We start from the raw sequence: 25,064 nt of genomic DNA, 5'->3' as shown, positions 1-25,064 counted from the left end.
GGGGCCCAATCCTATCCAATTTTCCAGTGCCTATGCAACCAGGCCAATGGGGCATGCGCTGCATCCTGTGGCGAGGAGGGAATCACAGGCGCCTCTTCAAAGGTATGGGCACATTTGTTCCCTTACCTCGGGGCTGCATTGCAGCTGCACCAGTGCTGGAAAGTTGGCTAGGATGGGGCCCTCAAAGGGCTGGTATCCCTGGGCTGCGCCTTGTCAGACTGCCAGTGGGAGGCTGCCAAATCAGCAAATGTGCCTCCACTGGGGGTTAAAAAAAACCACATAGAGAGCAAGCCCTTGTATGTCTACTCAGGAGTAAGTCACGTTAGCTTCAAGGGGCCTTACTCCCAGGAAAGGGTGTATAGGATTTCAGCCACGGGAAGGCAAGCTTAGGGCTGGATTTTGCCCTGACCTGCTAGTTCATCAGCAGGGCGCGTGCGCACTTTTGCATGTCGCCTCCTTGCCCACGTGGAGGCCGACCAAGGTTCCCCTCAGACTCAGTCCGCCCACCAGAGGGAGCGGGAGCCAGTGCCTTCCCCCTGCGGCAAGGCGTGAGGGAAACGGAGCCAGGGCCTCTGGGAGGGGCGGGATCTCCAGCAGGCCAAGCGAGGCCGTTGCGGGCTCTGCGTGTGTGGAGCGCACCAGCACCTGGAGGAGCGAGCGAGTGGGACGGACGGACAGACGGACGGACAGGTGGGGCTCCTCGGCGTCGGGGGTCGGTCTCCCGTGGCTCAGCCAGCCGAGCGCTCTCACTCCCGGGGCGAGGCGCCTCCCTCCTGGCCTGCAGCTGCCACCTGTCCTGGGGCGCCTGCCTGCCTCTCCCTGGTGCTCGCCTTGACCCCCTTTGGGCTTCCCCTCCCCACCTCCCTCCCTGCCTGTGGGCTTTCTGGTCTGGGGCCTGCGTGGGACGGGGCAGGCGCTGTGGAGCTGGCTGTCCTTCTGTGCGGCCCTAGCGAGGGAGCCTCCCTCTCCCTGCGGTTGGACGTCCCTCTGCTCCATCACTGGAAGTGCCCCTCAGGCGAGCCCTGGGCAGGGTGTCAGTGCTGCTGTCCCCCAAGCATTGGCTGATCTGGGAACCTGACTTGCAAGGAGGCTGGTCCAGTGTGGCTGCCTTAAGGGTGGCCCATGGAGTGCACAAGTGTTCTTCAAGTGCTATATTTATCACACCACACGTGTGCCCCACACTTTCTCAGAGACTAGCTTACTCCACTGGACCCCCACCCAGGCAGCTTCTAGAGTGAGAGCCGCTTAGTTGTGACCTCTGCCTTCAGGCTGTGCCACCCTCTAGTACAGCCATTCTCAACTGCTGTGCCGTGGCACACTGGTGTGCCTTGAATGGTCTGCAGGCGTGCCTCAGTGGTTTGGGGGAGGGTCATTTATTAGTGGGGCCATTGGGGGATGCGAGCCACCCACCAACAGCAAGGTGTGCCTTGTCAGTTGTCAAAAACCAATAGTGTGCCTTTACAATTTTAGTGCCTTGGCAGTGTGCCACGAGATGTAAAAGGTTGACAATCACTGCCCTAGTAGTATTGTATGAAACGGGAGTGGGTCCTGCCTTAGCAAGGGATGCAGTGATGTAGTTTTCAGACTCTGAAGGGCAGGAGCTCACCATGTCACCTCCCTCTCCAGCCAGGCATCACTTAGTGGTTCCCCCCTCCCCTGTGCCTTATTTCTACACTGAAACTTATTATAAGAACATAAGAACAGCCCCACTGGATCAGGCCATAGGCCCATCTAGTCCAGGTTCCTTTATCTCACAGTGGCCCACCAAATGCCCCAGGGAGCACACCAGATAACAAGAGTTATCTGCATCCTGGTACCCTGCCTTGGATCTGACATAGCCCATTTCTAAAATCAGGAGGTTGCACATACACATCATGGCTTGTAACCTGTAATGGATTTTTCAGTATTATACTGAATTATATAATTCATTATATTATATTATAAAATGAATTATACAGTATTACTTTCAATAATAGTTTCCTTTAGTGCAGTGGTTCCCAACCTGAGGTACATGTACCCCTAGTGGTACTTGCAAGAACCTTTAGGGGTACTTGAAAAAGAATTGAATAATGGCGGGAAAAGGCAGGTCTGTATTAGAATGCCTTGCAGGGCTGTCAAGGCAGGAAGGAAAGCAGCTAGCTGTCTGCAAACCCCCCAGCAACTGCTAGTTTCTGGTCATCAATTCATGTGCAGTATTATCAGATATGGAGCAGTAGTTCAAAACATAAATTTGAAATAACCGCAATATTTTGCAACATTAATTGCAAACATTTTGTGAATATGAGGGATACAATTTATGGAAATGGGCTGCCAAGGGATATGCAAGTGAAAAAATGTTGGGAACCACTGTTTTAGTGCTGTTTTGCCACAGCACTCTTTGTCTTGGCTGTAAGGGACAGTTATTGTAGTCAATTGGTACCAGTTTCCAACCTAATTGTTCAACTGTGTCTCCCATGTATTACCGTTTCATGTCGTCCTCAACTCCCAGGGATTATATGCCCCTGCACTATGGGAGGTAAGATCATACTTATTTTTCGTTTTTAACAGGGTCGACGTGCATACCTAATATTTATCATGCTTGACTCTCAGAAGGTTGTTGCAGACTTGAGCAACAGGCATAGAATCGCTGCCCTGCCTGAACCTATTGCTGCTGAGTTCAGTGGCCACCTGGACATGTGCACTGCTGATAGCAGGTTGCATGATAACCTGCATGATAGCAGCTTGCATGTTTGTCTCATGGAGGCTAAAATAGCAACACATGGTGAGGGCAAGTCTATGCAGGCAACCATGGGTACAGCCTCCCAATGAGGGAGTGTGCTGTTCCTCCTGCTCCATGTCCCATCTTCAGTCTCTTTCTCTCCTTACTCACAATTCTTGTTTCTTCAACTTTCTGGAGGAGGAAGGAGAGAGATTCATATATGAATGTCATCTTCCAATTTCTCTTAAGTGATGCTCAAAAGTGACTTAAAAGTGCTTTTTGAAAAATCCTGGAGGGCTCAAAAGTGCCTTGAACTGTGTTGTACCTTTATAGGTTGCTGTTTCAGCATGTGTTTTAATACACACAATTCATTCCATTGTAGATCTGAGGAAGGTGTGTACATAAAGGTCTTAGGACACTTCAGTGGTCAAAGGACTGTGTAAATATAGGTGGTTATACTAAAATTTCCCTCACATGCATAAAACTGATAGGCTTTCTTCTTTCTTCTGCAGCCTTGTGTCTGTGCACCAGCCCTTGGATGCTTCTCCGTCCAAACTTGCTGTTACTGCTACCTGGTTTTCCGCGCCTACTTCGTTGTGCTACAATGAGCACCATCACTGGCACATATGAGCTACAGCAACCTCTCAATTACCGAGATGGTGCCCGAGTTGAGCCTGTAGATGGGGACCACAGCGATGAAATATATGAACCAGCAACTGGTAGTTATCTCCTGGGATGATACTCTGGAGGTCTAGAGTTCAGGGATGTGCAGTCAAGGTGTACAAATGTGTGGCAGCTGATCTTTCATATAGACCAGGGGTGCTCACACTTTTTTGGCTCGAGAGCTACTTTGAAACCCAGCAAGGACCGGAGATCTACCAGGGGAGAAGGAAGCGTCTGACAGACACCCTTCTTTAATGTATGGAGCCCCTGCTGGAGACTAGTCAGTTTCGTCAGTTTTGTTGCTGCATGCCTGAAGAGCAGCTAAAGTGTCAGTTTCAGTGTCAGTTTAGTGTCAGCTAAATATGTCAGTTTTGTCTAGTCACTAGATGAAACTGACATATTAACAGTTTGGAGAGACAGGGCTCCGCTATCTACTCATTTTGCCTCACAATCTACCGGTAGATCGCGATCCTCCTATTGAGCACCCCTGATATAGACACAGCAGCAGCTGGCTCAAAATTCTACTACATACCACTATTTTATATCAGTTTGGCATTAACTGGCACACCACTTAAGCAACATTTACACTGTTTGTAAATTATTAGCTGCCATTAGATGTATTCACACTGGAAGGAATGGGAACAAAAATAAACTTCTGTTGGTCTTTGGAGTAGTTTATTGACACTAATGCAGTGGAGCATTTTGCATGGTTTCTGTCTTTATGACCATGAACTTGCAGTGCTGATAACTGAAACACATGATTCTCTTAGGGCCCAGTCCTATTTAATTTCCAGTGCTGATGCAGCCATACCAATGGGATGTGAACACAGTTGGGGGGCAGTCTTGGCGACCTCTTCAAGATAAGGGAACACCTCTTCAAGGTAAGGGAACATTTGTTACCTTACCTTAGGGCTGCATTAGCACTGGAAACTTGAATAGGATTCATCCCTCAGTAGTTTGAACCTTAGGCAGACCAAGGGCCATAGTGTCACAGTAAAATTTCTGTGACTTATCCAGAGGTAATCGGATTCTAGCCCATCCCACCCCAGGAATCTTTTCTGAGAGGAGCTTGGTCTCTGCTTCAGACACAAGTACTATGAAAGCTTTATATTCATTATAGAAAGGTTTAGGATTACTTATGTTAAGATTGCCCAATTACTCTATTGTCAGTTGAACCCTTTCGAGGGCAGTCAGCCTAGTGCAGCTCAGTATCTGAAGCCTGGAGTTCGTTCATATGCAGCTTTGTCTCTTGGCTCAGTGGTCCTTGTCTTTCTTTGTGTTTGCTCTTTTATCTTCTTGGCACTACTTTTCAGCCTCTTTTGCCTGCTCCTGCTCCTTCACAACTTGTATTACTCCCTCCTCCTCCTCTTGGCAACCCTTCTGCCATGAAGTCCATGTTTACTGGCAAGGAGTCAAAATATAGCCAGTTTAGTGGGTAAAACAGTGGGTAAAAATTCCAGGTAAATTCCAAAGGAAAAAGGAATGGAGCAGAATTGGGGAGAGGAGAAAAGTACAACAAGCAGGCAGGTGAAAAGTGTATGGATGGATGCAGAGAGATAGCTTACATTGTCCCATGAATGCTAGCTTTCTACATGTACTGGAGAGTGACTGTGCCTTCTAGAACCAGCAGCTGCTTCTAGCAACAGGCAAACCGAAGCATCTTCTTAAGAAACCTAGATTTCATATGTCATAGGGCTGTGGTTTTCAAACTCTGGGAGTTTGGAAAGCACAGCAAATTCTTGCAAGGGAGGAAAGGGAGGAGGAAGGCAGAAGGCAGCTACGTGATCCCCAGGATCGTGCTACTCAGGGGGGCTGCAGGGTCTGGGATGTACTCACCAATCCCTACAGCAGCCTTCCTGGGTTGCAGGGAGCCCTGCATGTGTGCCTGCAGGGCTCCCCAGCCGCTTTGAAGTGAAAGTAGAGTGATCACGCTCCACTTCCGCAAAACTGGAAGTAGAGCGCAATAGCTCTACTTCCACTTTGAACCAGCTGGGGAGCCCTGCAGGCGTTCGCGCAGGGCTCTCCGCACCCTGGGAAGGCTGCTGCAGGGACTAGTGAGTACATCCCAGTCCCTGCAACCCCATTAACAAGGATCGTGTTGCTGCCTTCCCCCCTGACCCCACCCCTTAAAGGGGGCAGAAGCCAGGGCCCTCAGGCTGGGGCGCCGCAACGCCCCAGTCTGAATACCACTGTCACAGGGTCATCTGATTAGATTAGGAGAAACTCCCTTTCTATTCCATCCCACCCTTTAACGGAACAGATGGGCTTACTGCCCAGTTCATGGGTACATGTCAGTCTCAGGAAGAATGTTGACTATGAGCTATTGTCACTGAGGGAAGACTAGACTTAGGAAGTAATACATATCAGTCAGATGAGGTTGTTTGGAAATGGCATTTTAAAGAAAGAATAAATGCTACTGCAGAATATCCCAACAGGTTTTAGTCTGGTCAGCCATCACAGACACCTTGGGGGGGAGGGTTTGAAATGTCCAAAAATAAGAAAAAAAATAAGAAAAAAATGTGAGAGGGAAAGAAGAACATTTATCACAATTGGTAAATAAGACGCACAAATACAGTAGTGGAGATAGCGTAGCACTGACATTTGTCTAGGCATGTCTTGTTGGGGTTTTTTAAGTGTTTTGAGAAGATTTCCTCATTTACGTCTTGGTACGGCACTGCTTGCCTTCAGCACTCACATGGGCTCTACTTCAATAAGTGACTGTTATAATGAAATGTGTCCAGCTTTAAACATCTGAATGTAACTTTTCTTCCCCAGGCCGTGTTATTGGGAAGTTTCTCTTCTCTGGAGAGCAGGAGGTGAATCTAGCTGTGCAAAGTGCACAAGCTGCCTTTAAAATATGGAGTCAGAAATCAGGCATGGAACGGGGCAGTATCTTGCTGGAGGCTGCCAGGATTATAAAGGTATGTGATAAGAGCACAGACCTGTTCAATCTCCTTAGAGGCTATGTTGGTGGCTACCCACCAAGCATGTTGAGTGGCTCACTAGTTAACTATTCATAGTTACTAACATCCTCTCCCTTTCCCTGAGTTGCCTACAATTCTCAGAGGGAAGGATATTTGTGTGTAGGCTGTATGTGGCAGGGGTGGTCATCACAAGGCAGTGACCATAATGGCGACCAGATCGTGGAGTCCTGCTTGTGGTGCTATACTAAAACAGTTAACGTATTAAGATCGCCAAATAATGGAAAGTCACTTTTAGTCCAGGATCTGCTATAGACTCCTATTAAAAAAAGCAAAAACAAAATAGAGGTATAGTACTGAGAAGTTTGTATGTGTTTCTAGACCATGTTGGTACAAAACTAACTTGGGTAGCCATGCTTAATCTGTGGCATCCTGCAGCTTCCATTTTTTAAGGTAGCAGGCATGTGGAAATGTAATCAACTAATGAACCATTGCATGTAGAAAGTTCCTCTTGGTGACAAAATATGTTTTGGGTGGGTGGATTGTCATGAAACTGTTTCATATGGGTTCTTATTTTCTCTTACATTGGTATTAGAGTAGCTGGGGCTCCTTGAGTGTAAAAGATTCAGGTGAGAATGGTTGGGTTCATTAGAGAAGAGGAGAAAAACCTTTAGAGAAGGGAACTTTGTTGTTTTCTTGGTGGATAAGACCTAAGGGAGAGTTAGCCTTACTCTGGTGGTGTAAGTAAATGAGAGAAGTTAAATTAATTCTGATTAGTCAGTAAAGGGTTAGAATGAATTAGGTTTTTGTTTTCGTCATTGTTTTCAACAAGTTCATAAAAGGGTTCTGCCATGGGGGAGTCCTGCAGGTTTGGGAGCCTTCTATAACTGTTGTATCTTTAGCCAACTGCATCTGGATTGTGCAGAAGCCAGTTTTTCTGTTTTCTATTCCTCTTTGTTTGGGTCTCAATAAGGTATCTGGGAACCATTGCTCTCTTCCCTCATAGGGAGTAAAAGAGGGGAATTAAAAAGAACCCATTAATTAGCTCATATAACAAGGAAGATGGATTTAGCCCAGGGAATCTCTCTAGTGATTCTGGTTCTTGGGCTGGTGGCAATGGGGTAGTTATTAAGGGGTCTTGCCTCCCCCATGACCCTGACAGGGACAGAAGAACAAATAGCCATCCAAACAGCAGGACCCAAGTTCAAATCCCTACTCAGCTGTGAAGCTCAGTGGTTAGACCAAGTAATCATGTCAGTCACGTACTACCTCCATGTAAGTATGTCCCAATATATGTATAAATGAATAACAAATGGGATTTGTGCTGCAGTTTTTGTCTACTGCAGTATTTCTCAAGGTTCATCTTCCACCATACCACTTCACAAGGTCCACCTATTCAAAGTACCACTGGAAGTAACTGGCGATGGCATGGTTGCTAGTTACTTCTGGGTTGGGAGGCCAGATCCAAATGACAAACATCATTAAGAGGCTTAGGGTAGACAAGAGGGCTCTTTTGAGCACAGAAAAACATGCTTTGGAGCTCTACCCACTGAACCAAGACTCCTGCCGCTGTTTGTTGAGTTACATTCCTGGTCTTGCTGCTGGGTGGCAGGCATCCACGGGTCCAGCAAGTGCCAGCTGACATCACCTCAAGTACCACTGGTTGAGAAACACTAGTCTACAGCAAATATGTATCCATGCTGCCAGACTTTGTCATCTTCAAGATGTCCTAGCATCCCTCCTAGCCCAACACTTCATTTTTGCACAAGATATTATCAGGGGTGCTATGCTGCCTGCCAATATATGCATAAATTAATAAGAAACTGAATGTGTGCACACCAAAGGAAGCTTTGTACCACCTTTCATCAAGCCAATCAGCACTGCACATTTACATTTTATTTCACATCAGCCTTGATATGCTAAAGCAGTGGTGCTTTGTTCAAGGCTATCTAGTGAGCTTCATGACTGAATCCAGATCTTCCTGACACAGTACTCTATCCACTACACTTCACTGGTAATAACTGTTGTTCTGCCCAACAAATACATCTTCTCACCAGAACGAACCTTCTACATTTGTTTGTGAGTTTATTTTCTTGTTTTTGAATATTGAGACATTTGTATACCACCTTTCTGTCTCTTAAGAAGCCCTGAAGGTAGCTCACATTTAGGTTGTTGTTGTTGTTGTTGTTGTTGTTGTTATTATTAACAGTATTTATATACCGCTTTTCAACTAAAAGTTCACAAAGCGGTTTACAGAGAAAAATCAAATAACTAAATGGCTCCCTGTCCCAAAAGGGCTCACAATCTAAAAAGATGCAAATGAATACCAGCAGACAGCCACTAGAATAGACAGTGCTGGGGTGAGGTGGGCCAGTTACTCTCCCCCTGCTAAAAAAAGGAGCACCCACTTGAAAAAGTGCCTCTTACCCAACTAGCAGGGGTTAAAAACAGTTCAGCTTTAAAAGCAAAGCAGCTCTCCATCATGTATCCACAGTCACATGTCTGCCATCTTGGAATATGGTAGCCGCAGAATTAATGTTACAAACTGTAGGTACAAAATTAACTTAGGGCACAATCCTAACCTGTGCTGGAGCAGGCAAGTCAGGAGGCTTGCACTGCATCCAACACAGGTTGGCTGCAGCGGCTCAACTACAGGCAAGGGGAAGCTCTTCCCCTTATCCATGGGTAAGAGCTGCATGCCCCAATGGGTCTCCTCGGACCTGCACCACCTCTGCAGGCAGCGCAAGTCCGAGGAGAACGGAGTGGCTGGAAGCCGCTCCATTCACCCCAGGGACAGTGGTTGGGATCCAGCATGACTGCCGGGTCCCAGCCCTGCCCTCGGCTCCCGGCGCGCCTGCCCCTGGGCCCGCCCTCCCCACGCCCAGAAACGCCCCACACACCTACCTTTGCTGCTTGTGTCAGCGCATTTGTGCTGACACAAGTGGCAGCATGGGAGCCGCAGCAGAGGCTTCTGCCTCCATCCACATGTCGGCGCATCTGAATGCACCGACGTGGCTCCTGCCTAAAGATATGCAAACGTGCTATACAGCACGTTTGTTACTCCTTTGGGGCACCTTTACCAGCATAAGTGCCAGTTAGGATTGCTCAATGCTGTTAGGAAATGCTCAAAAGTCCAGAAATGCATACTTTAAAAATGGGAATCGCTGGCAGATCAGGACTGTTTTGCTTGGGGCAATGAACCTTAGGTTATCATACCACCAAGTCTTATCAAGCCATGTTGTGCAACTCTAACTTAGCATGACTTCTGAAGCCCATTTGTGCTTCATAAGATTGTATTTAGAGTGCTTCTGCTTTGTTGCTGGCTGCTCATTGTTTTAAGCAAATGTATATGTTGCTTTCAAACTCATGGCAGCTTATAAACATAGAGTAAAACGAATGATAGAGTGTGATAGTGGTTAGAATGTTGGATCAAGAGCAGGCAGCGCCTAGTTCAAATCCCCACTCAGGCATGAAGTCACTGAGGTGACTTTGGACTGGTTACACAATCTGTCCCATCTACCTCACAGGGTTATTGTGAAAATAAAAGGGGGTGGGCATGTGTGCCATTCTGAGCATTCTTAAGAATGGGCAGGATAGAAATGAAATAAGGAAAGTTGATTTTAAGAAATTATAGTTATAAAATTATTTTGTTGCCTGCTTCAGTTATGGAAGAACTGTAGTAGTATTAATGGAAAAGTACTCTGTTGACATTCAGGGCTTTTGCCTACAGAAATAAAGAGTCTGCACGTGTGTATGCCTATACTACTGTTTAACTGTTAAGACTTTTCCCTAGCCAATTGCCATGGTCATTTGTGTTTGAGGGAATGGGGTGGTATTTGATAGATACTTGAGAAAATGTGCTTAAGGGAATGGAGTGGTATTTGATAGATACTTGAGAGAATGTGCTTGAGGGAATGGGGTGGTTTTTGATAGATACTTGAGGGAATGGGGTGATATTTGATCAACTCCTTTACAAAGCTCGGCTTCCTGTGTGTTGACAATAATGAATTTGCTACTGAATTTGCTACTGACAATAATGAATTTGCTACATGTATAGGATTGTATTGTAAGTCATCTTAACATCAGCATTACAGTCAGACCTCCCTGAAGTGGTGCTCGCGTTCCACCCCGTTTTTGTTTTAGGCCCACTCCTATAGTGACCTCCTCCATCTTCTTCAACACTGTCTGGGCAGGTACAGGGAATTTCACTTAAGCAAATATGATCTGTTTGCATATTCATTGTAATTATATTTTGCTTCTAAAGAAATACAGTAAATGTTGTAAATACATGTGTTGATATTTAAAATTGGAAATTCATAGCACTTAATTTCTGTCTGGGAGAGTGGGAAGCTGCTGTTGGAACACATCCTAAAAGGACAGAAAACAAGAGATAGGAAGGGTAGGAATGTGCAGGGCTGAGGAGAAGATACTGAGAGAGAGAGAGGAAAAGATAATGGAGAGGGAGAGGAAAGAGGGTGATTACTTCAGAGTTATGACTCATTTGAAATGCACTTTGCACTGCTTAGAGGGAAAATTCTTGGTTCTATTTGACTAACTAGTGCTGTTAATCAATAAAAGTTTTAATCATAGACCAAAGTTTGCTTTCTACCTCTTTGGTGGGAGTGATAAGAAGCAAAGACTCCCAAGTTCAGGGCTTATCTTCAAGGATTCCTCAGCCATAAAGCTTTGTGGGTGACCTTGGGCCAGTCACTGTCTCTCAGCCTCGCCTACCTCACAGGGTTGTTGTGAGAAAAGGAGGGAAGGAACCATATATACTGCCCTGACCTCCTTGGAGGAGGGGTGATATTAAAATATAGGAAAAGGGGTCCTCTGCTATGTTGGCTGCATGTGTCCCTGGTGCAATAGCTTTGATAGAAATGAAAGATTGATAGAAAGGCGGTCTTTCTAGAGGAGTAACTCCTCTTGCCTAACTGTGCAAATTAACTTGCTCTCCAGTTCAATAATATCCCTGATATTGCAGTATGCCTGAGAGTTGCATAGTTATGTTCAATACCTTTGATTTAATTGGAAACTGCTTCCAAAATTACTGTATTTTTAGCTCATGTAGGGCATCTTAATGCTGCTCAAAGATCTTCCTCTGAATTCTTGCGCTTTGTAATTTCACTGACATTCTTTTTGCTCCCACTTCTACAGCCTGTTAGTGAGCTCTTTGCTCAAACGAGTATGTTTATCAGAACAGGCCTTTGGCTGACCCCACTACTTCTCTCTGTTGAAAACTCACAGGCCTTGTTTTTGCACAGTGCACCATTCTCAAAGTCACACAGGAGGTCTGCAGCAGTGTGGTTTGTTGGTCCATGCCCTATGGATTTGCTCTGCAAATGCCACATCTAGTGCCTGATGCATATTAGGAATTCTGATAATTTCATTTTAAAAAGTAAATCTTTGACCTCTCTTGCTAATAAAGAATAGTGACTTGACTTTCCTTGTTACAAGAAACACAGATGCAATTCCTGCTGCTCAACTGCAAAATACCCCATGTCGCTGTACCTTGGTGATTGTGAGGCTAAAATGCCGCTTAGGTTTCCTTGGAAGATGCCTGGAATGCACCCAGAAACTGTGTAGCGGTTTATAGCTAGCGTGGCATCCAGCAAGGAAAATTTAAGCCTTCAGAATCATAAACATATTCTGAACTCTTCCAAGCAGCTGCTCTTTTCAGTCCCTATATTCAGTACTTAACTTGTTTGAAAGAGAAATGCTAGGATCCCAGCCTTCTAAGAAGCCACACCATCTCCCTGGAAACCAGTTTCCTTGATGATTGAGTTCAAACCCACACCAGTGGTTTTTTTAATGCTCCCTAAATTTCAATCTCTGTACATATTCAGAAGCATGCATTTCTGTCATTCCCTGATGAGGGAAAGGCATACTGCATACTGCACATACTTGGGGAACTTCTATTATTTGTACTTTGGAAGAACATGCTCTAGTGATGAAAAGAAATTCTATCCTATACTGGCCCCACCCAGCACAAATTCCAGAATGTTGATAAATCCAAATCTCAGGGAAGAATTGATGGAGGCACAAGAAAATATATGCAGATATGTATGACTAATAGCCCTATCCTATTAAAAAAAAATTGATCCAGCTGTGCCACCAAAGCATGCATTGCATCCTGCAGGGGGCCAGTCCCCAGAGGTCTCCTCTGGCCAGGGATCTGCCCCGCTAGGCCTACATCAACCTGGACCAGCACCAGCTATATAGAAAGCATAAATCCAAGTGGACCTGGGAAGGCAGATGGAGACTGGGACAGAGCATAGGATTTTGGTGTTGTTGTTGCTACTGATACCACCACCTTCCTGGCATTGATCTGTCCCTTCCCCAAACCAGTCTCTTCCCCATTCCTCCCTCTCCTAACCCAGTTTCATACCACAACCTTCCTTCCCCCCCCCCCACTACCAGTGCCTGGGGTCCTTTCTTCAGCTGCTGGCACACAACTGCAGCCACTTGTAGTGGTGGCCTGGCCACACTGAATGGTATGTTGCATTTTCAACAGCTGTAAAGGAATTTGCATTGCCAGAATGCTAGTTCTGGCAGCACAAGGTCCCATTAGGATTGGGCCATTATCCTGACAACAGTTTGGGCTTCTTTGGCACAGTTTTTCTTCCACTCTGCACAACACAAACACCAGGATTAGGGCTGAGTCCTTTGGCTGCTATCATATTCTGAGCTATACCAAACAGTATAACTTATAGTGTCGTCTGGGATTCTAGGAGCGGAGGCAAGAAATCGCCACCATGGAAACAATCAACAATGGGAAATCCATCTTTGAAGCCCTAGTGGACATTGACGTATCTTGGCAGAGTCTGCAGTATTATGCTGGTTTGGCTGGCTCCCTTGCAGGTGAGAGGCTGCACTGAACTCTGTAATTCTCCCCATCTGCTCTGAGTCTCTGAGTGCGGAAGTCAAGCAGTGAGTAAGTACAGGCAGCTCTCAATTTACTCGGGTTGCATTGCATGAAATCTTCATGTATATTGAAAACTTGTTAATTAAAAGCATTTCTCCCATAGGAAACAATGAGATTGCTATGGGTTGGGGCAGTGGTTCTCAAACTCTCTGGGAGAGTTTGAGAGCCAGTAAGTGCTTGTAGGGGCAGGGGGAGGAGGCAGTGGGGGTGGAGGGAAGACCGGCGTGATCCCCAGGATCGCGCCACTCGGGGCTGCAGCCTCCTGTAGTCTCCCTGGGGTGCAGGGAGCCCGGCGCAACTTCTGACAGGGCTCCCCGCAGCAAGCGCAGCCCGCCCCCACTAAAGCGGAAGTGGGGCACTTCCGCTCTGCATCCACTTTCCCTGCTGTGGGGAGCCCTGCCAGAAGTTGTGCCGGGCTCCCTGCACCCCAGGGAGGCTGCAAGAGGCGTGGGTCAGTGCACCCAAGCCCCTGCAGCCCCCTGAGCGGCACATTCCTGGGGATCGTGCCGCTGCCTTCCCCCCGCATCTAGGCTGCCCCCGCCCATTAAGGGGGCAGAGACCAGGGCCCTCATGCTGGGGCGTCGCAATGCCCCAGTTTGAATAGCACTGGGTTAGGGGAAAATTCATTTAATTCTCAAGCTTGACAACTGATGACTTCGTGATGGTGTAGGGGGAAGGTTGAGGAGGGAGGAAAGTGGGAATGGTTCCTGATGCCTGAGAAAGCAAGGAGGAAAGCAGAGATGTATTTCCCACCTGCAACTCTTCCTCTGAGAGAAACGATCGTGTCCGCTTGGCTCTCCTGCCTCCTTGGGAGTTAGCTGCACAGTGTGTCCACAGCTGTGGGCACCCCTCAGGTAAGGGCATACTGGGCTTTTCTTCAGAGTTCTCACAAAGTCTACTTGTGCAGTGGTGTCTGGGAACCAACTCTTCTGGATTTGAAGACTACTATGCATTAAAGACTACTATGCATGTTATAATGTATAGGTAGGCATTACAGACCTTTGCGTATAAAACTGTAATATTTAAAAATTACAGTGAATCCTTGATTTTACAGACTAGTGGGGGAAGGGGTGTCCATTTAATCTCAAAAGTCTGTTAAAATTGAATACCCTCCCCTCCATTAGTCCATAAACCTCTGCCTGATAAGGCTTTGTTGGTACTGCTGCTCTACTCTGCTCTCCACCTGAATATTCTAGGAGTACCCTGGTGGAGAGAGGAGCCGAACTCCATCTTGCAGAGAGGCTGGGCAACGCTGCAGAATATTCCTATATAGTATATGCAGTAGCCAATTTCACTTACCGTGGATACTTGCCTATAGTACATGAAATTTTAGCCAAGTAATCAAGCTCAAACTATCAGTTTGCCTTATCTCTGGGTCAATCAGAGGGCAAAGCCTTTCAACTCTGAAAAGTTTCCTTTCTCAAGGGCAGACAGGCACATCTCTCAAGCAGGCACGTCTCTGTGCCAAGTTTCTCAAGCAGCAGGCAGGCACAGCTCCTTAGAAGCAATTTGTTAACCTTTTATTCTCCTTCCTTCTGCTGCAGCCTGGTTCTGCTTTGCAAATGCTTGCAAAGCAGGTCTACTTTTTGAAACACCAGGATGGGACCCTCCGTCCCAGGCTACAATTCAGTGCACCCTTACTTAAGAATAACACCCATGGAAAGCAGTGGGTCTGCTTCTGAGTAAAAAGGGCTGCAAATATATGCAGCTCCATCTCTCTGCTGTGAGTTGAATTGCACACTCCCAGTTATGTGTTATGGGTTGTATGTTGTACGTAGAGCTTCTGGCTTAACACACCAGACACCTTAAAGGTGGATTTGATTCATAGTTTTCCTGCAGTAGTTCCCAACCTTTTTCACTTGCATATCCCTTGGCAGCCCATTTCCATAAATTATACCCTTCATATTAGCAAAATGTTTGTAATTAATAATACAAGCCCTCATCTCCTCTCTATGAAAGCCCAGAATTCATGTATTTATCACAGTGCTTTCTCTTTTTATCTGTTTGAAGAACAGAAGACTCTGCCTTTGCACTGTTTTGCACCAGAAGTGTGCTGAGAAATTCTGGCTGATTGATCACTTTCCATATTATGTTTCAGCTTTTTTACTGTGCTGGTTTTTCAATCACTGGTTTTCAATCACTGTGCTGGTTTTCAATCATACATACATGAATTGATGACCAAAAACTAGCTATTGGTGGGGCTTTCACAGCGAACTAGCTACCTCCCTTCCTACCTTGCTGGTCCTTGCAAGGCATTCCTGTCTTGCAAGGCATTCTGGAGCATGACCTGCCTTTTTCTACCATTATTCCATTCTTTTTCAAGTATCCCTAAAGGTCCTGTTGAGTGTCCCTGGGAATACATGAATACCAGGTTGGGAACCACTGTTTTACTGGTATGTTGTTTACAGTGCACTTACTCTGATAGTGCTTACAAAAAGGTGATGAAGACCAGAATTTAAAAAGAATAAAAATGTATCTTATGATCTTTTACTATGTTTTTAATAAATTAAAGACTACAGTTCTTAGGTAACAATTAGTGATAGGTTATTTTTCAGGATCTGGCCTCGAGTAAAATCAGACAAAACTATAGTCAGACACCCCCCTAACCCCTGACTTATCTGGGGGTCATAGAAAATTCCATGGTTGTTGGCTCAAAACCTGCCCTTGGCTTATCTGTGGGATCAACTTATAGGCGAGTATCTGTGGCAATTGTGAAGGGGTTTTTCATCCCCAGCCCTCAGAAGGCCTTCTAAGAGCTTAAAAACGTGACTTCAGTTTCCTCCATGAGACCAGAAGTGATGTTGTTCAGCCCTCTGAGGGCTTTACAAGGCCTTTGGAGGGTCAGGGAGGTAGCGCACTGCTTCCCTGGCCCTCAGAACGCCTCTGAGAGAAGGTCCTTGGATTGGTTTGCCAGCTGACTGAGTGCTGCAAGGGGGTGAATGGCAGCACAGTGCCACACCCCCCCAAGCCTGGCACCCTGGGGTATTTGTCCCCTTTGCCCCCTCAGGTACACCACATACATAACAGTGTTATGTGATGTTTGCATTTCAGTGTGTTGTCCTCCTATGCCTTTCTTAGACCTGACATGTACCTTTTTGTCACTAGTGCTGCTATAAAATACAATTGCAACAGCCTGTCTAAAGGAATTGAGCAACATTCTGTTAGGGCTTTTGAGAGGAACTGTTCCTTTAAACTGAAAGCTTCATGTTTGGAGGTTCAACTCTTTTACTGCTTTCCTAATCAGTATGTCTGGGGGCTACTGCTGAATTACCTCTTATTTACTCAGATTTTTCTCCCAGGGAAGGGACTAAATTATTGGTTACTTTCTTTGTTTTCTGCTTTTTTCCATTCTGGTGAAATAGAACTATTTTGCTAAAATGGATGGGAAAACATAATTGATACTTGTATTCACAAGGGGGACACACAAACTTACTGAGGAGCAATTCAGCATTCCTTAGGAAGAAATAAAATGGGTTGAACCTGCAAACTTGAATCTTTCAGTTAATGTTAGAAATAACACTTTAATGGTTCTTATTTGTGATCATCTTTTCAAATTCTACCATGTCCTTTTTCAGATGGAACAGTTGGAACTAGATGCAATATTTCAGATGTGTTATTACCATCAACTTGTCATTGTAGTAATCAGTGATAAAGCCTCATCTGGAGTGTTGTGTCCTGGTCACCATATCTCTTAAAGGAAAGAGTGGAACTGGAAAAGATACAGAAGAGTGACCAAAGATTAGTGGGCTGAGGCACCTCCCTTATGTGGAAAGGCTACAATCTGGGGCTCTTTAGTCGAAAGAAGGTGCCTGAGGGGAGACATGATTGAGGCATATAAAATTATGCATGAGATGCATAGGGATGTTCTTTTTCTTTTGCACAACACCAGAACCAGAAGTCATCCACTAAAATTATCTGGCAGGAGAATCAGAACAACAAAAGGAAATATTTCTTTATCCAGCGAGTAATTAATCTGTGGAATTCTTGCCACAGGATGTTATGATGGCACCTGGTCTAGATGCCTGTAAAAGGGAGTTAGAAAGATTAATGGAAGAAGAGTCCATCACAGGTTACAAGTCCTGATGTCTGTATGCAACCTCTGGGTTTTAGAGGTAGCCTGTTTCCGAATGCCAGATGCAAGGGAATGGCAGTAGGGTAACAGTACTTTGTTGTCTTGACTGTACTCTGAGGCATCTGGTGGATCACAGGAAGCTGGACTAAATGAGACCTTGGCCTGATCCAGCAAGACTCTTCATATATCCTTACCTACCTTGCTAACTGAGCAAAGAGCCACTTTTCAAAGTGGTTCTCTTCTTGCATTGAGCAGGGGAAGCTAATTGTGGAAAAGCAATTACCAAAATGCGCTAAAAGGCTCTAGTTTGAAAGCAGTCAGTCTGTACAGCTCATTATCTTCTCACTTTGTCTTTCCTGCCCAGGTCAGCATGTCCAGCTTCCCGGGGGATCCTTTGCTTACACCAGAAGAGAACCACTTGGAGTGTGTGCTGGAATTGGGGCATGGAACTACCCTTTCCAGATTGCCTGCTGGAAGTCAGCCCCTGCTTTAGCTTGTGGTAAAGGAAATGCTCTGTTGGGAGTGAAAGGGCTCACATCTTTTCCAAGAGCTAGTGACCTTGCATTATCTTTGTGGGTTCTAGTACAGTCTTGTCACTGGAGCAGGGAACAAAAACTCTAAAACACTACTTTTGTTTTGTCTAGTGGCAAAAAAAAAATGGGAAAATCTATGGGATTCATACTCTTTCTTTTCTCCTTAGCCTTCTTCAATTTGCTTTGCTAACTTAACCTCTTCTAGATAAAAATAATGCACATCCCTCTCTCTTCTCTCCAATTTATCTATATAAATTGGGTCACCTAGGTAATGCGATGGTCTTCAAGCCTTCTCCCTTCACCCCTATCTCCGTTGTGATGCTGGCAGAGATCTACACTGAGGCTGGTGTACCCCAGGGGCTTTTCAACGTCGTGCAAGGTGGAGCTGCCACAGGCCAATTCCTGTGCCAGCACCCAAATGTGGCCAAGGTCTCTTTCACTGGGAGTGTACCTACAGGTGTCAAGGTACAAGACTTTAATGCCAATACTGTTGGACAAGTTGAGCCTCTTTTGTGGTTTCCTCAGGGATGTGGTTGCAGCTTGGCATCCTGTACATATTTTAGCCAGTCATCTGCAAGAGTGTGTGCAGGCTATGCTAAAGCTAGTTCAGGAGTCCCATAGAATATCCCCAAAAAACTTCAGAGGAGGTGCCAGTTTAAGAGACCCCTTGACAAGTTTTTATCATTTGCCAGTTGTAATAACTAAAATCCCTCATTGAAACCTCCACACTTGTGGAATATGTAAAATGAGCGAGGGAGAGTAAATGCCTGTATAGCATATCCTTATGTCTTGTTTTCCCTGGAGGAGAGACCACTTTTTGGTGGTTCTCTGTCTTGTTTTTGGACTTCTTGTTGTCTTAACACAAGTAGGTTCCCCCCCCCCCAACAACTCATCCACTGGAATCCACTCTCATTCTTGGAACCCTATGGTAACATGAAAGAAAGGTACTTCTCACAAATTTTGAGTGCTTTTTGTTTTATCATCAATCTATATAGCCTCTCTTGTAATCAAAGGATTGATGCAGACACTCATTGATTAGGCTTCATTTAGGATGACCCTTTTCATTGTTTGAATGGTCCATTCAGCTTCAAAATATTATGATAGAGTTGTTCATGTTTTTATATACCTTGTCTTTTGTTTTAATAGATTATGGAGTTGGCAGCCAAAGGGATCAAACCAGTCACTCTGGAGTTAGGGGGCAAGTCTCCCTTGATCATCTTTTCTGACTGTGTCCTGGAGAATGCTGTAAAAGGAGCCCTCATGGCCAACTTCCTAACCCAAGGCGAAGTATGCAGCTCCTGAGAAAGGAAGTTTAAGAGTTGCTTTTGTCATTAGGAAAGTCCACTTTGGGTCTAGTAGCAATGTTCTTCTCCGGCTGGAGAAGAAAACTACTATGCTATCTGCCAGATTTTGTAATGTAAGAAGGTTCTTTTTTCTTGAATGAACAAGTGCGTGTGATCGTCATGAGGATAGAGCATCTATTCTGTGGACATCTTCCCATCAGTGTGGACCAAGGTGTCATGGCCTGTCCCTTTTTGGCTCCGACTGATTAAACTCATGCTAACTGATCCCTTTACTCACTCAGTGGCTCTTCCTGGTCTGATGCCCATCTAGAGCGCAATCCCCAATGAGTGCTTGTATCTGGAGTTTATTGAAGCTGGACAGCTCCTGATGAGGCTGCTGATCGGGGACTAATCTCATTTGCTTATTGAACTCAAGGCTTGCATTGGAGTATTATTATAAGAAAGCAAATTGGCCATTATTTTGCTTCTTACCATTTGGGAAGTAGGTGCTATTTGGATTTTTGTCATCAGAATATCCCAGGGCACCTCTGCCTTGCCTCATATGAGGAAGCACTCTTGGTATTTGCAGTTTCCCCACATGGTGGCACCAAGAGCTTTAAGAAAATCATGCTTCTGTTATTCTTGTATGCTTGAATCTAGTGCCAGGCTTAGGAGCTGTGGGGCCTCCTCTACTAATTTTTTTTAGCTCTTTGCTTGAATGGAGCCAGGACAAGAAAAAAAATCTGTTACTTCTGTGCAAGTGGATAGGACTTCTGTACCTTTAGTGATTCTGCAGAATAGGCACCTGGGAGGTCAGCCAGGGGAAGGAGGCAGCGTGTGCCCAGCCCACAGCGCCCGGACTCTAGCCTGTTGCTGCCCCGTCCGCAGCAGCTCACTCTGGAGTGATACGTGGGAGAGGATGGCACCGGGAACTGCAAGGATGGGGAGAGTGAGGCGCGCATTCTGCCACCTGCATGGCACCAAATTCGGGCCAGTCGGAAGCAACAGTGGACAGGAGCTGCTTCCAGAGTGATCCAGTTTCAGGCCAATTGGAAGCAGCAGTGGGTGGAAGGGCAGTGCGGGGCCCCCATCATGCATGGGGCCCAATTGGATGAAATCTCCCCAATTGCCTAAAAGATGGCCCAGCTTGGATCGGAGTTTTTCAATGCTCAGAGTACATGTAAGGGAATATTTCAAGACCGCTGTTAGCATTTGGGTAGCATACAAAGAACAGTACTACTTCATTTGAGTTGAAACCCTTGTGCACATGTGTCTAGATGTTAGAGGCTGTTTGTGCACGCTGCTAGATTTCATTTCCAGTCAATGGTAAACTAGTGCAGCAGATCCAGTAAGTAGGTAGCTCACTTGTGCTTCCAGAGCTTCTGAAGTGTGATTGAGAGCTCTTTCTTAGGTCTTTCTCCCTGCTGTAGGTTTGCTGCAATGGCACTCGAGTGTTTGTGCAACGTGAAATTCTACAGACCTTCGTCAGGGAAGTTTTGAAACAGACCCAGAATATCCGAATTGGAGACCCCCTGCTGGAAGACACAAGGATGGGACCACTTATCAACCGTCCCCACCTGGAGAAGGTGCTGAGTTTTGTTAAACAAGCAAAAGAGCAGGTGAGAGCACTGGGCTTTATCAAACAGGAGAGACGATTGGGAATGCTAGTTGTTTGTAGGTCTCTCCTCCCTAACTCATACGGGCACCATTCTCTCAGGTTTTGTGCAGATAATGTTAAGAGACTGTGATGTACTTTGATGAGGATATCTTTAATGTCATAAGGAATGCCTCTGGAAAAAATAGTGCTAGTGATTGGATCTATTTAACTTGAGAAGCAGAGATTCAAAGACAGTATACATATCTTTTAAATAAAAATAACTGTATATTCGGCAAATATCTCACGTTTGATGGGTGTTTTACCATAAGGTTGCAGTTGTGTAAACTTTACTGATGAGTCTCCTTGATTTCATTGAGTCTTAACGAGCTCCCTCTGGGCTGTGTGAGTGTCCCCTGCGTGATTTACTGCCTTGGATGGAAGACTGCCTGGGAATACCGGATGCTGTAGGCTTATACCATAGTCTTTCGAAACTGAAGGTTGCCAACCATAAGCATAACACTTCCACCTGAAATATGTAGCTGTACACGAGTACACAGTTTTTCTGCTATGTGGTGCATTCACTAATAAGCAAGACCCAGAGTTCAGTGGAGGCAATGCTGTCAGTCTATCTGGAAGCATCAGATCCTGTTTGAGTGTCTTTTTTCTTACTATATACTATTGGACCAAAAAAGGGTTATAGATGCCTGACTGAACACCAGACCAAGAGCATATTGTTCACCCTTTCATGTGCAAGAGGGCATGACAGTCCAATTGGCAGACAGTCCAATGAGATGGTCTGTTAGAGGGCATAACTTTATCCCTTTATCCAGCGCCAAGCATTACGATGTTGCTTGCATAATGCTTAGACCTGCTCTTCTTAGGAGTGAGTAATGCTGTAAATTGTGAAGAAGACTTGTGAAGGTTGAACTGAATGGGAGCCTTAAAAATGCATTTTGCTCTCAGCTGACAAAGAACATTCATGATATGCTGGGATGGTACAAATGTCCTCTGCTCAAATCAGGGATGTGCTGAGGTCCGGGATTCAGCTAGATCGGTTTGCTGGTCAGGAAGGAAGCTCTTGCTCCATAACCTTTTCTTCTTGCTCTTCTCGGGATGTTCTGGGGAGGCCAGCTGTCCTTCCTGTTCCTGCTGGCCACTTTCCACAAACATCTGTTCCTATCCCTTTCTTTCCAACATGGGTATCCCTTTTAGAAGTATGTGCTGAAGAGCAAACACAAGCTGTGGGCTAGGGCCAGATTGTAATCTTTGTCGAAAGAGTGAGGCTTCAAAAGCAGAGAACCTACTTTGCTTTTTGGTAAGAATCCACCTCATCTACAGGGTACCTGGAATGTCTTGTGTTAACCCTGTGTTTAGTTCAGAATGGAGCATAGTTCCGCCGACCTTCATGGCTCCAAATGCCATGTAAAGAGTAAATTTCCAGCCTGTCCCCATCACCGTTGGTTGTGTGGTTATGCCAACAGTGAAATCCTTGTAAGTAGTCTCTTCTGCTGTAGCCATTCCAGCTTTAGTCTCCTTGTGGCACCTGCTAAGCCTGTTCATTGGCGGCTTTGGCTGACGCTCATGTTACTAAGATCGTTGTGACAGGCTACCTCAACCTTCTGTTCTACTGCATTTTCAGGGTGCCGAGGTGCTGTGTGGTGGGACCGCATACGTACCAGATGATCCCAAGCTGAGCAATGGCTTTTACATGTCTCCCTGCGTGCTAGGTATGAATACAGTTGTTGAACCTCACTTGAAACTCTCAGATGTAATGAAGGCACTTTGCTTGGTTATGCAGTAAGACAAGCTGGTACACACTCAAATTGTATTGATGTTGGTGAGGAGGCAATGCCATTTTTTAAACTGAAGGAACTGACTGCCTTATCTTCCTTTCTGAAGTTGAGAAGAGATGAGAGCCGGTTTTTCATAGAGAGAAATACTGTCCAGCATGCTCTTACTTTTGTAGTTGAGCTACATGATTGGTAAAATCAGTTCAGATTACAGATTACTAGTGGAGGAGTGTATGTTTGAATACTCCATCATGAATGTCCTGCATTGAGAGAAGTAATAAGACCTAGATATCTTCTGCTGACTTGTTTGTTTTTCTGCAGGATATAGTTAAACAGTGTACAATTCTTGTGTAGCTTGATTTTTAAATGATTTCATCACAACTACCATGTAAATGTGCATAGAATTGCAACTAAAGTCCCATTAAACAAAGTGGGATTTACTTCCAAATGAATATGCAGAGCTTTAGGCTGCTAAGTCAGTGACTTGCCCTGACCTAAAACAGCAATTGGGGCTTTTAAGAGGCTATTTGAAGTATTTCCTGATTACATGATAGTCGTAACTAGAGGGGTCTATTTCTCATTTCATATACACTCAGAATAATTGGCTGTCATTAAAGATTGGTCATTCCTATGTTGCTCCCAGGAAACTGTAAGGACAACATGACATGTGTGAAGGAGGAAATTTTTGGGCCTGTCATGTCTATCCTACCTTTTGACACTGAAGAGGAAGTTTTAGAAAGAGCCAATGCAACCCGTTTTGGCTTGGCAGGAGGCGTCTTCACCAGGTACCATCAAGAAAGGGAGTAGCTTTCAGGAGAAGGAGGAATGGGAGGCAAGTATGAAGCCAGTCTGAACAGCAGCTGGTGCTTGGTACTCTGTAATATAGCATTTGTGCAAGCTGCAAATCAATTTGCAGGAAGGAACATGGTAGAGAACTGCTGACTAAACAATTTCTTCTGTTTGTTAGGAAGTGGGTGCCAGCTTCATCTACTATCACCTTGCTTCAGTGATAGCTGTACCTATCAACATTTGGCCCATTCTATCATGCTCCACAGAAAATGAAGTCTAGGGAACAGCACAAGGTTTCTGGACTGCAGAAGAGAGCGCTGTGCTTAACCCCATCTCTTTGCTTTGCAGGGATATTCAGCGGGCCCACAGGGTAGTAGCTGGACTCCAGGCTGGGATGTGCTTCATCAATAACTACAACGTCAGCCCTGTGGAGTTGCCCTTTGGAGGATACAAGATGTCAGGTGACCCACTCAAAACTAGTCATGGCCATAGTATCTGGCTTTTTATTCTCATCAGCCCTTATGTATGGGAGCTAGCAAAGAAAGTGGAAACATTTGCCAAAAGCTAATGGCAAGCTACGAAACCTGAGTTATGGCCCAAGAGAGCTGCAGCATAATGGAAGCTGTCTTGCCCAAGGATCTGATGCCATTTGGTTCTTCTCTTTAAACTGTACTAGGCCTTGTATTTATCCGTGGTCACAAATTTCATATTTTTAACACTGAAAATTGGAGTTGAAATTTTGAATAGGACAAATCTGTAATTGCACATCTGTACAAGGTTGTGTTTTGCAGAATTAAAACTTTTTTCTCCCTGCAGTGGTGAGTAGGGTTGATCCATAAGGCCAGAGAGAGTGATTTTAGTGTGTGTACAGATGTGCATAATTTGAAAGGTGGGATCTCTGTGTTAGTACACTCACTACATTTTGTTCAGATATACAGGGTTAGGGCTGATTTCAGGTTTGAGCTCAGGGGTAAGAAGCTCTGCTAGTTAGCAGAAACTGGTTCTCTGCCCCTTCCTAGAGCTGTTGCTCTAAATATTTTTTAAAAATTAAAATCTGATTTATCAATAAACATGCAATCAGCATTTTAAACAATAAAAAGGCAGGCAACTAACCTGCAGGCAGTAAAAGTGATAAGTGAATCAACATTTGATAGGGAGGCAAATGCGTTTGTCATTTGTAGTGGAGAGGCAGGAGAAAACTGGGCTTCACCCTGCAGAAAAAGGAACTGACTCCTATTTTCATTTAATTGAATTGCCAATACACTTTTTTCTGTAACTAAGAAAGGGATAGAACTTTGAAAAGTAAGACGTGGTTTGAAAAAATGAGTCTGTCCTGCAAGCTTCACCTTTTAGATGCCCCATCCTGCATTTTGTGGTGCAATTGCTGCTGTGCAAAGAGAAGTACAGTATATAACTGCAGTCTCATCAGCCATCTCTTTTTTGCAGGGTTTGGCCGAGAGAATGGAAAAGCGGCAATTGAGTATTACTCCCAACTGAAGACTGTCTGTGTGGAGATGGGCAACGTGGAATCGGTGTTCTAACAGCCCTGGCTCAACCAACTATTTCTAGTTACCAATCAGTTGTAGTGCTCTGTGCCATGAGGATGACCGTGCTGTTTTCTCCTTAATGCTTTGAATTCTTCTGCCCATCCCTCTTCAAAGAGGAAAAGGAAGAACCAGCTTACCAGGCCACAGCCTTCTTGCAAACGCTCACACGCAACTCCTGTTATGCCTCCTTCCCAGTTTTCTGTCCTTGGGAGCAGTTGGAAAAAAGGGGGAAAAGTCTCAGTAGGTGCT

The 25,064-nt window shown here is 45.3% G+C and overlaps 1 protein-coding gene across 1 annotated transcript; it reads left to right on the top strand.

Moving 5' to 3' along the window:
• Positions 1-507: 507 nt before the first annotated feature.
• Positions 508-25,064, top strand: ALDH9A1 (aldehyde dehydrogenase 9 family member A1). The gene is made up of 12 exons (XM_066625690.1): positions 508-690; positions 3,211-3,417; positions 6,137-6,282; positions 13,011-13,140; positions 17,641-17,775; positions 18,078-18,274; positions 18,956-19,096; positions 20,523-20,711; positions 22,329-22,416; positions 23,123-23,264; positions 23,617-23,729; positions 24,715-25,064. Exons 2-12 carry the CDS (start codon positions 3,237-3,239, stop codon positions 24,807-24,809), a joined length of 1,557 nt encoding a protein of 518 aa, XP_066481787.1. The 5' UTR covers positions 508-690; positions 3,211-3,236; the 3' UTR covers positions 24,810-25,064.

This window comes from Tiliqua scincoides, chromosome 4, assembly GCF_035046505.1.
Source record: "Tiliqua scincoides isolate rTilSci1 chromosome 4, rTilSci1.hap2, whole genome shotgun sequence".
Lineage (NCBI taxonomy): Eukaryota > Metazoa > Chordata > Lepidosauria > Squamata > Scincidae > Tiliqua > Tiliqua scincoides.
The sequence above is the reverse complement of the archived record's forward strand: the minus strand, read 5'-3'. Positions and strand labels throughout refer to the sequence as shown.

What these genes read in the sequence shown, in the direction of transcription:
- ALDH9A1 (XM_066625690.1), top strand. Translation starts at nt 3,237, where the DNA reads ATGCTTCTCCGTCCAAACTTGCTGTTACTGCTACCTGGTTTTCCGCGC. An exon ending in AATATATGAACCAGCAACTG is followed by an intron (nt 3,418 to 6,136) that starts GTAGTTATCTCC and finishes TTTCTTCCCCAG; the next exon opens with GCCGTGTTATTGGGAAGTTT. An exon ending in GTGTACCTACAGGTGTCAAG is followed by an intron (nt 18,275 to 18,955) that starts GTACAAGACTTT and finishes TTGTTTTAATAG; the next exon opens with ATTATGGAGTTGGCAGCCAA.